The 13344-nt window shown below is 58.0% G+C and overlaps 1 protein-coding gene across 1 annotated transcript; it reads right to left on the reverse strand.

Moving 5' to 3' along the window:
• Nucleotides 1-4955: 4955 nt before the first annotated feature.
• VOLCADRAFT_81690 (uncharacterized protein) lies at nucleotides 4956-12613 on the reverse strand (the record flags this gene model as incomplete). The annotated part of the gene is made up of 13 exons (XM_002952020.1): nucleotides 4956-5037; nucleotides 5423-5466; nucleotides 6203-6309; nucleotides 6575-6716; nucleotides 7448-7636; nucleotides 8085-8148; nucleotides 8598-8713; nucleotides 9139-9262; nucleotides 9453-9594; nucleotides 10222-10331; nucleotides 10814-10893; nucleotides 11174-11302; nucleotides 12383-12613. 13 exons carry the CDS (start codon nucleotides 12611-12613, stop codon nucleotides 4956-4958), a joined length of 1560 nt encoding a protein of 519 aa, XP_002952066.1.
• Nucleotides 12614-13344: the final 731 nt, after the last annotated feature.

A 13344-nucleotide genomic window follows, 5' to 3' on the forward strand; every position in this document is an offset into this window, starting at 1 on the left:
CCGCAGGGCGCAGGTTCAAATCCTGCCCGTATCATGTTGATAGAGTTTTCTGTACGCTATTCACTCATCCATTTATGGTCACCCTAGCTTTTACTGACACCCCCGCACATGTGCGGAACTTATAACTTCTAACACAGATTAACAAACACCACCACGCACAAAAGCCCCAGCTCCGTCTCACCTCGCGGCCCTACTGTCTTGCTCGTCCAGTTGTACGGTGGTTGTACGGATCTCGTCCTCGACCACTGCCAGTCTCTCCTGTACGGGCACACAATGTTTTTCCACGAAGCCGCACGTGCGCAGTAGCGCTTGATTTACGGGGCAGTAGCAGCCCCGTACACGCCGCTACGTACATGGGGTATGTTTGGGCAGCACCGTACGGCACTCTTATGTGAAACCCACTCCACCCCACCCCACTGCACCTCTCACCCACCTGCAGGTGGCCCAAACCAAGCAAGGCCTCCACGTGTCGCAGCAGCCGCAGCGGCTCCGAAACCTCAACCGCCGCGCCCCGCCGGGCCTGGGAAACCACGTAACGGTCGATGGCGGGCCCGGGACAGATGCCGTACGGCCGCAGCGTCGACGCCAGCTCCTCCTGCAGTTAGTGGTGGAGTAAGAGGGGTGACGTCCTGTGCTGTCGTGCCCTGTCGTGCCCTGTCCTGTCGTGGTAAGGTTAAGGTAAAGGTAAAGGTAAGCCCATCACCATCAGCCTCCCCTGGTGGGGCAGAGGACAAAAGTGCTCTCGCCCATTTCTTGGAAATCATATAACATGCAAATGTAAAAAATGTGGTTCAATTTGTTCCTAATCTATAAAGGTCCCCAGCTGGATTTACGGATTGGAACGTAATGCACGGGCTGTAATCGCCCTCTCACGAACATGACTTTTGGCGTCGTGAATATGGATGTGTGTGTGTGTGTGTATTACACCACCTTCTGGGGTTGCGTTACCCACCCTCCCAAGGGGGAACCAGGGGGGGCCCAGCCCTGGAGCCACGAGGGGGCCTGGATAGGGCCACTGGAAGGTCGTACGAAAGGCCGTACGACACAGATAAGACGTCGTAAAAAGAAGCAGAGTTACAAAGAGTCCAGTGCCCTTCGCACGTCTTTCTAGCGGCCAGGTTAAGAGCGACTGTACGGTGCCGTACGGAGTCGTCTGTAGGTACCTGTGTAGTCTGTCGCCACCGCCCGCTGCCCGCCGGTGCCTCTACTCGCGTCGCTGTGACGGCACCGCGTCCCCCCTTACCACCGCCGCCACCGCCACCGCCGCCGCCACCGCCGCCACCGCCGCCATGCCCCCCATCGGGCCCTGCCGCCGCCGCCACTACCAGCCGCCGCTCCACACGCAAGCTATCGCCACCGGCACCTTCAAAGGTAACCGCCACGTACGGCGGCGGCGCAACGCTGCCGCCGCCGTCGCCGCCATTGCAGCGGCCTGGGCACGTCATCCTACCGGTCGCTGCTGCTGTACGACAAGAGTAGTACTCCTCGTTGACGAGCGACGCCAGGTTGCGGGCGCGGAGCATGTGTCGGCCGCCGCCGAGTGCAAACGCCAGGCACTCCCCCTGTGCCGTACAGAAGGCGGGGAGTTCGTACACATGCGGATAAACAAACAAAAAATGATGTACGAAAACACACCCCCAAAATGATCCTTCCGTTGTACGGCAATGATAGTTTCATCCTCGGGCAGCACATCTCACGCGAGGCGGGGGCACCGACGCAGTTAAGACCAATGGCGGCGGAAAGCCATTCAGGTGATTTTCCAAACAGAAGCCACATAACGCATGCCTCAGTACGGCAAGAAGGAACAAGTTCTTGTCTGGGATCGATCTCAGGGTCTGCAGGTCTGAAAGATCTTTCATCCCGCATTGTGAAAAAAATAATAATATTATTAACAATGATGACGAGACGGTAAGACCGTAACATGCTGGTGGTTCTCTCTTTGTTGCTGCGGCCCAGATGCCACATCTTACGCTTGCTCCTCGAATTTGTGGGGTCCGATTGACCCACATCGAGATACAGCGCTTGGCTTCGGGTTTGACTTTTTGACATTAGTAGGGTGTATGTCTGTGTCCGTGTCTGTGTCTCTGTGTCTCTGTGTCTCTGTGTGTCTGTGTCTCTGTGTGTCTGTGTCTGTGGCTGCATTCTTAGGTTAGGCGTACGGAGAAGGTCCATCTGCACTCACGAAAAGGAAAACTCCTGCATGCCCCCAGACCCACATCACCCCCAGACCCACATCACCCCCAGACCCACATCACCCCCAGACCCACATCACCCCCAGACCCACATCACCCCCGGAGGGAGCCTTAATCCCCCACCAGCACGCTCTTGCCGCAGCCATTTGGCCCCACGATGCAGACAAGGCCGGGATCCCGCAGCGGCACGTCCACACGGTCGCGGAAGCACTTGAAACCTGGAGACCGGGGCGATGTCATCAGACAATGGCGTGGCGTGTTGGGCACCTTGATGAGAAAGAGCAGCCTGAGCGACCCACGGGTCGTTTATCGCGCAAAAGAGAGGGCAGTACGTCCACCGAATAGGGTTGGCGGCGGTGAAGTGAAAGGATGGAAATGGGAACAAATATCGTTAAAAAGCTTCCATGAGAACGCGTCTCTCAGCTCAACCTTTTGTCGCTGCCAGGTGCATGTAAGTGCTGCAAGGTATTAAAAGTGCTGGGCGGCTTCGTGGAATATTACAACTTGGATGTTGCAATTATAACTGAGCGCGCAGCATTTTCCATGGCTGACCCCAGACAGCTGTGTGTTCCCACTGCAGCTTTGAAACAGGGTGAATTGAAACCGGAAGCCTAAAGCCGCGCGCACCAAGTGATCGTCCTGATGTACTACGCAGTGCAGGAATGGTCCTTACCGCAAGCCTCGATTCGAGTGACTCGGCACAGCGGCTGTGACTGTCTTTCTGGTTGCTTCCCCTGATCCTGATGAGCAAGGTCCATCTCCCACCCAGCTTCAAAATCCCTGAAAGCCTCTGCAGCAGTTGGAAGCTCTCCAGCAACCTCGCAAGGAGCCCGCAAGCTAGGTGCAAGCTAAGTACCAGCAAGCAAGCCAAATAGTATTTCGAAGAGGGTGGTTCTGGCCACAGGTGGTTGTTAAGTAAATTCTACCCAAGTAGCAGGATCACGACGGGTGGGTCATAGGTTCTGTGCCTTAAGGAACGCTCCCAAACTTCCGAAATAATGCAACCGGGAGCAGCCCTGTGCAGCAAGTCAGCCCTGAAAGCTGATCCTTGGTTGCAACATCATGTCTAGACGCCACCGTCGGGACGGAACCCTCGTAAGTGGTGTTGTTGAACTGGGTAGCAAATGATGGCGCCAAACGTTTTGCGTACGGCAGTTACAGCGACGTCTAAATTCAAACAGCAAGTGCGTAACCATCTTTGAACCTTCTGAACGCCTGAAGCTGAGCCGAAACTCAGACTCGTTCTCGGCATGCGCCAGATAAAGGGTTGCCAAGGAAGATGAGGGCATCTGGCTGAGCTTGCAATTTGAGGATCAGCCAAGCAAGCAGGGACATCCCTTCACCTCTCTAGGCTTGAAAGATAAAAAGCGAGGTTGTGGTTTTAGGCTTTTAGGGTTTTCTGCCCCATGCTGCTCCATGCCCTCCCAGCCTGTCTGTAGGGCACGACTTTAGTAGCAGTAGTAGCAGGTATTACAGCGAGCCCCAGACCCCAAGGGAATGCCGCAGGGTAGGGCATTAAAGAGTGCATAGCTGGACAAGAAGCCTTTAAGAGCCACGTCTTGAACACAACCTTTACGGACCGTTTCCTTGCCCCGTTACGCGATGGTACGCCATGTAATGCCGGTAAAGGAGGACGCTCTGGTATGCTAAAATATTTTCCGGGTTTCGTAGCTACGTAAGGGTCGCTGCTGTGAGGCGTTAGGTGTCCAGGCCTAGTTGGTCGCCTTGCGGTAGCTGGTCTCCATCCGGCCTCTACCTACCGAAAGAAGACTTATTTCAATTGCTTGCAGGTACCTTTTTGTAACGTCTGATAATTTCTCACGAGAACGGTCCTTGCTCAGAACAGAATGCTTAGGACAGCCGCAGCCTGGAGACTTCCCACCAACCCCGCCGACCGCACATGAACTCACGTTCCCTTGAAGACGTAGCAAACCCCGGATGGAGCTCTAAATAACGCTCTAAATATACCGCTGTACGACATCCGCAAATCCTCCCGACAGTGTTAATAACACGACATGGCTCAACAAAAAGCATCACACAGCATCGACATCAAGGCAGGGTCGTTGCAACCTCCTCTCCCAACCGCCACCAACACGGCAGCGACACTAACACGCCGCTGCGCGCGGGCACCGCTGAAAAACTTTTTGTTCACTTGCGGATGATATTGTGAACCCCGTTGCCGTAATAGCAGCCGTACAATCCTAACGCCGTACAGTATCCATAACTCTTATTATATATAAATAATAACAATCCGTGCATGATCCATTCCCTCGTAACCGACCTTGCCGACAAGCAGAAGAGCTACATGCAAGCCACATTACAAGCATATCGGTAGAGGGGGCATCGGAAAAGAGCACATGGCTGCGTGTGTGTGCAGCGCAGTTCTACCACCCCCTCAGCAATGCCCCGCAACACCTAAGGGCCACCTAAGGGCCACCGCAACCTAACTGTGCTCGCCACTGCCTGTTGCAACCTCCTCTTCCTCTTCCTTCAAGCCTAGGGAGAGCTAGGCCCTCTCGCGCCCCCCAACAGCACCACCACAACGCCACACACCCTACCACCCCCTGCGATCTCCTCTTTCCCCCCCCCCGATATGCGCCAAGGAGCCGCACCCACCGCACCCAATCAGCTGCTGCTGCCCTTCCTCCCCTCCCCTCCTCTCCCCCCCCTCCCCTCCCCCCTTTGTGGTTCGCCTTTTCCCTCCCCTTTCCTCCCCTCCTTCCTCCCAATCCCTCCCCCCTTCCTCCCCTCCCCTCCCCCCCTTCACTCGCCCTTGAGCTTCCTCAACAACATCTCCTTCATGAGACCCGGGTTCACCCGCCCCTTGGACTCCTTCATCACTTGACTGAGGGGCAGCGGGGGGAAGGGGGAAAGCGGGCCAGAGGGCGCAGGTGCAGGTGCAGGGCGGCTTAACAGCGTGTGGGGCACACAAGCGGGAGGGCAGGGACAGGTGACCCTCGGGCCGAACGGTGACCACCACCGCTCACCACCTGCGGGGCCCTCATGTTCTCATGTTCCCATGGCTCTCGAGCATATGTGTGTGTGAGGGCAAGTGGGTGGCATGTAGCTCCCGGGCATGCGGGTGTGAACTGGTGTGGCCAAATGCAGGGAGAGCTGCCTGCTGGGCTCTGGCGGCGTGTGTTGGTTGCGCCGCCATGGGAGTGACACGACTCAGCCCTGCGGCCCAGAGAGGTGCCAAGGTAGCAGGTACCCAGGTAACAGCGACCCACCCTTCAAAGTAGCCTTGGAGCTTGGTCTTGCCCGAGCGGAACTCCTAAAGGCGGACATATACGGCCGTGTACGAGGGAGGGAGGGAGGGAGGGAGGGAGGGGGGACATAGGGCGGGGGTTGGGGGTTACACGCAATAGCACGGCGAGCGATAATACATGGAAGGCGAGGCGGACTTACAGCAGCTCCGTCCTCAGGACCCAAAAGGTACATGACCCCCCTACCCCCCCCCTGCATGCAATCCAGTGGTCGGTGTTTGGGAGTATTTCCGTCCCCGGTCGCCTCCTACGCCTCATTCTCCCCCCCCCCCAGCCCCAACCACCAGTAGGTGGGAGATTGCTGGGGAAGTTGGAGCTGGGTCGTGGCGCTTTTAACGACCCTAAGCCCCACTTCTCCCGGCCCCCCTGCCGATATACACTCCCTCGACGAACGCGGCCCTGCTGATATCCGGACAACATCCCGGCTGCCGCTGCCTCTGTGAACAACCTCCCTGCCCCGTTTCTCCGAGCACTGCCTGATGACCGCCCCGTGGGCTAGGACACCCCACACACCCCCTGACCCCCCAGGCACTAAAAGTGCACTAGACAATCTCTGTATTGCTTATGTAACCGAAGGGGTTGTCAACCCCCCCCTTTGAAGGGCCCCGCTCTTTATTGTATACTGTTCCACTCGCGTAATCTTAGTAAACTAAAAATTACACATAAACAACACTGTTTTGTCCCTATTTACAATATTGAGACAATCTCCGTGTTGAGCACAGGCTCCCAGAAGCCCACCTATACCTGCAGCTGCTTCTGGTTGGCCTCCAGCACTTTGTCAATCATGGCCCCGATGGCGGCCTCATCACTGATCATCAACAGCCCGCGGTTCTCAATGTACGGCCGTACGCCTGAAGGGGAGGAGGGGACCGGAGGGCACACACGCATTGCCGACCTTTCCCGTAATTTCAGTCCCAGTCAAGAACAACGTCGCAATGACGCACATACATACATACATACATACATACATACATACATACATACATACATATATATACATACATACATACATACACTCACCCAAGCGGTCCCTCCAAACCCCCTCCCTGTCCGGCCCCCTGGGCCCCCCCGAACCCTCTCTCCCCGCCCCCCCCCCAACCCTCTCCCCCGTCTCACCCTCGTTCCCCTTGCCCTGCAGCAGCTCGGGGAGGACCTCCTTGGCGATCTTGCCGCTGATGGTGCCGTCCTCGATCAGGGAGATCATCTCCGCCAGCGCCCCCGGGCTGATGGACAGACCGTCCATACCTACCTTGGACTCCTGCACGGACTCCGCAAAGGGGGTACGACGGAGAAACAGACGATTAACGAGAAGAGAAAGCCGTAGAACGCCGTATACTCCGGAGCGGGGGGTGGGGGGTAGTTGAGTCATGTGATGATGTTAATGTTGATGATGGTGTGATGATGATGGTAACGGCGATGATGCAACAAAGGGTGAAGTGCCGACTTGCATTCGAAGGGGGTGTTGGAAAGCTGGGAAGCTGGACAGGCGGGACGCGCAGGAATGAAAACAACATGACAGGAGGTGGAGGAGGTGGTGGTGGTGGTGGTGATAGTGGTGGAGGTAGAGGGGGATGGCGTGGCTGTGGTGGAGGTGGTGGTGGAGGCGATGGTGGAGGTGATGGCTGTTGGGGACGAAGGGAGAGAGAACGGAATGTATGACGGGGGGTTCAATATTGTGGTGGTGGGCGGGTGGGGGCTGTGCAGTGTACGTGTACGCAACATCCCCCACCACAGCCCTCCCCTCCGTTGTGTAGCAGTGTGTAGCAGTGTGTAGCAGTGTGTAGCAGTGTGTAGCAGTGTGTAGCAGGCTGAGAGAGTTCTCGCACTAGCGAACTGAAACAAACTGACGAACAGACACGGTGGTGTCACAAACGTTCTCTTATCGTCACGGCCCACACGCCACCCTCAGCTCACCATCTATCCGACAACCCCCCTTTCCCCCCTTCCCCCTGCGGGGCTGCCACCTGCTCGTACTCTACGTGCTCGTACCTTGCAGTACGCCATGATATCCCCCTGGATCCAGTTTGCTGCCGGCTTCACGGGCGCCCCCAGCGCCAGCACCGCATCGAACAGCTGCGAGGTGGCGATTTCGTCCGTCAGCACGGCCACATCGCCGCGGCTGAGGCCCAGGGACAGGTAGCGCGCGCGCTTGGCGGCGGGCAGCTCGGGCATGGAGGCCTGCGGCGGTGTGAAGGGGGTTTCAGGGGGTAACACGAACCGCTGACGATAGCTGCAGATGCCAGATACCAGAGATAGAGGACGGCTTCTTCAGCGGAAAGGCGACCCTAGGCGAGTGTTAGCCCTTTCAGACTTCAGCGTTTCAGGCTTCGTGAAATTTCTTACGGGGAAGGTGGGGTGAGAAATATACTGACAGACGCACATGCATGTGCACATGTACCTCTTACCCCCCCCCCGCGCCGCCCCCCCGCCCCGCTCCCCCCGACGCCTTGTACACTCTTTCTTTCTTTGGCAGCAGCTTCACTCGTTCGTGGTTCGTCTTTCCCCCCCTCCTACACCCCACACCCGCATGTCCCGAAAGCCGCGACGGCGCTGCGCGCTTCATGTGCGCCCGTGTCCTCCCCCCCAACACCACCACTAACCCCCTCCCCTCCCCTCCCCGCCGTACCTTGACCTGCTCTACGAACTCATCCGACACCGTCAGCGGCGGCAGATCGGGCTCCGGGAAGTACCTGGAGGCGGTGGTGGTGGGGGTGGGGGTATGTGCGAGGGTGCGAGGATGGGGCTTGGGTGGGCCTTGGGTGGGCCTTGGGCGAGGAGGGGAGAAGGGGGGTTGCCTGTGTCCGTTCGACACGGGGGAAGCCCTAGCAGTACTGGCAGTAGCTGCGTCTACTCCGGGAGTCATGTCCTCACCTCGCACTAGAGGGTCATGTGCGTATGTATGTACGTATGTATGTACGTATGTATGTACGTATGTATGTGCGTATGGTCTGGGCGCCTTACCCGCCGCCGTCCCCCTCCGCCCCCCCCTTCCTCTCCACGTGCTGCAACCCCTAACCCCCCAACCCCCAGCTGGTGTTCCTTGGACGTACCAGCAACCGATACCCTCTTGCGCACTGCATCAAACGATGTCCCCACGCCCCAACTTACCCACCCCCAACTTAACCCCCACCCCTCCCACCGGTAATCCGCCAGCCCCTCCTTCTTGCGCATGGTGTTGGTGAGCAGCTTAATCTCGTCCCACAGCCGGGTTTCCTGTACGATCTCGTCCCCGCGACCCGACCTCAGGAGCCCCACCTGGCGAGGACATACATGCAGACGTACATACACGCACACGGGCCGTGTGACACGAGGGAACACCCCAGGATGGCGGTCGGGCGGGCGCGCGGGTGGGGGAGGGGGAGACAGGCAAGGGGGAAGGAGGGTAGGCGGGGCAGCCCGTTGCAGCGAACGGAGTGACAGGCAGACAAACAGACCGACCGACCACAAGACAGACAGACAGACAGACACAAAGATAGGTAACGCTCGGCCGCAGCTGCCGAATGGCGCCGCGTGTGGCGAGTGGCAAGCTGGGGCGCGGGAGAGGGGGCGGAAGACCGTGTGTTTTGGGACGGGGGATGGGAGGACCCAACTCCCCCCAACTCTTTCTCCCCCCCCAATATTCCTAACAAAGCCCCTGGGCCCCAACATACACATACACATACAGACACACACCGACACACCTGTCGCTCAATTTCGTAGTCTATGGCCTTCTGCATGTTGGAGAAGCTGTTCATGTTCTTGATCTCCACACGAGTGCCGTACACCGGGCTTCCCCGGGGCCGTACACTCACATTCACATCCACACTGCTCACATGGGGATGTGGGGGGGAGGGGGAAATCGCACGCAAAAGTCAAAGGAAGCAAGTGCTGATGAGTATGTATGTATGTATGTATGTATGTATTTGTGCACGTCCGTGGGAGACGGCAACGGGACAGGGACTGGGAGGGGACCAGGCCCCCCTCCCCTCCCCTCCCCTCCTCTCCCCCCCCTCACACACACCGCATGGAGCCCTCCGCCATGTTGCCGTCCGTCACACCGCACGTGCGCAGTACACGCCGTAACTCCTCGCCGTACGCCGCCGCATCCCGGCCGCTGCGCATGTCGGGCGCGGACACAATCTCCAGCAGGGGCACTCCTGGGAGGGGCCCGGGGGCGGGAAGGTAGGGGAGGGGGCTATATCGCGCAAAAGACATAGCATACAAACACACACGCCGCGACACGCGACAGCGTGGGGAGCCACGGTACGGTAAGGAATAAAAACCTAGACATCCAAAGATCAGGCGCGGGAGCAGGAACAAGGGATCGGAAGGAGCCGGAGAAGGGGGGAAGCGGGGGCCCCCAGGGGGGGAACGTGACCCTCCCTCCGACCCGCCACGCAAACACGGCCTTGTCCAATACACATCATCTCCCCCACCCGCTCCAATCCACTCCCCCATTTTCCCCCGCCCCCACAAGACGGGCCGTCCCTCCATCCAAGGAAGCCTCGGCGCCTTTCCAAGTCCCCCCCATCCGACTTCCCAGTTTCCTTCCTCTCTCCCCCTCCTCTACCCCCCCTTTCAAGTCCAAACTTTGGAAGTCGACAGTTGTTCTCCCTTCCTGACTTACATATCTACATGTAATCCTTTTCCCCCGTTCCCCCCTCGGTCTAATAAGCCTTGGCGTATCCGTCCATGGTATTCCTTTCTTTTCGGCAATCGTCTGTGTTTCGTCGTACCCCCCCACATGTCCCCCCCGTCCCCCCCCTCTCCTTACTCCTCCTCACCCGCTCTGTTGTAGTCCACGAGGGAGTGGTCCGCACCACTCAGCCGGTCGGCACCCGCGTACACGATCTTGCCAGCGTCCTCCTCGAGGTGGGCACGGATGATGCCGAAGCTGTGTGTGGGTATGCGTATGTACGACACGGCGTGACATGCACGACATAGCATGGAAGGGCCCCGATGCCGCAAGGCAGGCGCGGTGGGAGGGGGAGAAGAGGAGAGAGGTATGATTACACCTTACAATACCTTACTGTTTCAGTGCGGTGTAATGTGGGTTGGTTGGGGTGGGGTGGTTTGGACGGGGGGGGGGAGGGGGTAAGACGAACCACTGGCGGATGGAGCAGATACCAAGACGGGACGGGGGGGAAAGACGAACCACAAACGAGTGAAGCTGCTGCCAGGGCAAGAGTGTACCAGACGTAGAACTGACCGAAAGGCGTCCGGGACGGGGGGGGAAGAGGTTGGGGAACATCCCCAAGGGGCAGAGCACGCGGTGCCCGAGCTCCGTGCCTCCGGTTGACAGCAGCAACTGCAACTGCATTACCCATTCCCCCTTCCTTCCCCCCCCCTCGTTCCTTTCCTCTCCTTTCTACCCACCTCTTCATTTGCCCGTCCACCTCCACCTCCAGCTTCCCCCCGCTGCAAATAGGCTCATCGTACTGACTGATCTGGTAGCCCTGTACATACATACATACATACATACACAAGGACATACAAACAGACGCCTGAGGTGAAAAAAGCGGACCGAAGTGAATGCGCCCCAATGGCGCCATGCCGACAAGGATTTGCGACCCCCCGGGACCCTCCTAACCCTCCTCTGAATGCCACTGCTGGTGGCTGTTGGTGTCCCCCCTGTTGGTGTGCAGCCCCTAACCCAGCCCTTCCTCCCTCCCTCCCACCACACACACACACAAGTTCCCGGCCTTCCCCGCCAACCCCCCTCCAATTCCCCCGTACCTTGGGCAGGTCCGGATAGAAATACTGTTTGCGGTCAAACTTGGACAGCCTGGCGATACCCGCCCCCAGCGCCAAACCCGCCCGCACCGCCAGAGTCACCATCTCCGCGTTCAAGACCGGCAGCGTGCCCTTAGAAGGGGGGAGAGGGACGGGGAGGGGAGGGGGGAGAACAAGTAACCTCCAGGTACAGCTACATACGTACATACGTACGTACGTACACAAGCACAACCCACATTCGGATAATCGGAGGGGAGAGGTATTAAAAGGGGGGGAAAGGGGGAGGTTCGAACCCCCTAATGCACACACAGGAGGGTGGTAATCAGACGCTGCTGCTGCTGCTGCCGCTGATGATGATGATGATGATGATGATGATGATGATGATGATGATGATGATGATTGATGATGATGATGATGATGATGGTGATGATGATGATGATGATGATGATGATGGTGATGATGGTGATGATGATGATGATGATGATGATGATGGTGATGATGGTGATGATGATGGTGATGATGATGATGATGATGATGATGATGGTGATGATGGTGATGATGATGATGATGATGATGATGATAATGATGATGGTGATGATGGTGATGATGATGATGATGATGATGATGATGATGATGATAATGATGATGGTGATGATGATGATGATGATGGTGATGATGGTGATGATGGTGATGATGGTGATGATGGTGATGATGGTGATGATGGTGATGATGATGATGATGGTGATGATGGTGATGATGGTGATGATGGTGATGATGGTGATGATGGTGATGATGATGATGATGATGATGATAATGATGATGGTGATGATGGTGATGATGATGATGATGATGATGATGATGATGATAATGATGATGGTGATGATGGTGATGATGATGATGATGATGATGATGATGATGATGATGATGGTGATGATGATGATGATGATGATGATGATGCAGGAGAGCTGAAGGGGCGTTAGCTCTCTCTCCTGAGAGACGGGCGAGCAAATGGAACTGGGGGGGAAAGACCCGAGCCACGCGCAAAGGGGCGGGAGCTGGGCAGCCTGAAAGCACCGAACGCGGCTTCGGTAGCCTCCGACTAAATAAAAGATATCATTTGAACGAGCCCCCGCCGCCGCCATTCTTTCTACCCATGAGGACCATCCCCCTCCCTCCCTCACAAACGCCCCTCCCTCCCCCCCCCGCTCTCACCGGGTGCCCCAGGCACACGGGGCACACGTTACTGTTCGGCTCCGACCCGAACTCCGAGGGGCAGCTGCAGAAGGCCTTGGTGCGGGTCAGCAACTGCACGTGACACTCGATACCGATGACGGCCTCGTACTCCACCTGCACCGGTCGTGGGGGGAGGGAGGGGGAGTGAAGATGGAGGGGGGAAAACCCCCAGGAGCAGCGAAATCTGAAAAGCAATGCAGATGGACGCATACATACATACATACTTACATACATACACAAACAACACACCGCAACCCCGTGTGCTGCGTCCGGAAGGGGGCCAGGGCCCCGCCACCCCGGGGCAACCCCAACCGGGCCCCACCCCCCTCCTAGCGAGGCGTTACACGGGCCTCTTCACGCCGGGCCCGCTGAGTCAATCGTGTGCCCAGGCGGCTAGGCCCCGGTCATCATCAGCTTGTCAGCTAGAGGGAAGGGGAGGGGAAGGGGGGAAATACCCGCACACCGCAACCCATGGGAAGATCGTGTGTGTAGATGGTGCCCATCGCCATCACCCCCAGTCCTCGCCCTTCTTCTAAAGCGCCATACACACACACGCGCGCGCGCACACGGACCCCCTCGTTCTTCCTTGGCGGAGCCCGCCCAGGCGCCCGCCGTGTGAACGGGGGTTTGCCGGTTGCACTCAAGCGTGGAGATGACCGAACCCCGTGATAAGACACACGCGCACGTGTGTGGGGGAAGGGGGAAGGGGGGGAAGACGTCCTTCACTTCCGACCACTCGGGAAATGGGGGAGTGGGGTGGCGCGGAGGAAGGGAGGGGAGGGGACGTACCTCCGTTTCTACGGGTGCGGCGGCCTGTGCTGGTGGTGACGCCGTGGCTGCACTCCGGCAGGCGACCCGGCGTCCCAATGCCGCGCAGGACGTTGCGGAGAGAAGCGCCTGAGGCCGCTTGTGTAGAGCTGGCGCGGACTCCCGGATCGACG

The sequence above is a fragment of the Volvox carteri genome (assembly GCF_000143455.1).
Source record: "Volvox carteri f. nagariensis unplaced genomic scaffold VOLCAscaffold_27, whole genome shotgun sequence".
NCBI classification, from domain to species: domain Eukaryota; kingdom Viridiplantae; phylum Chlorophyta; class Chlorophyceae; order Chlamydomonadales; family Volvocaceae; genus Volvox; species Volvox carteri.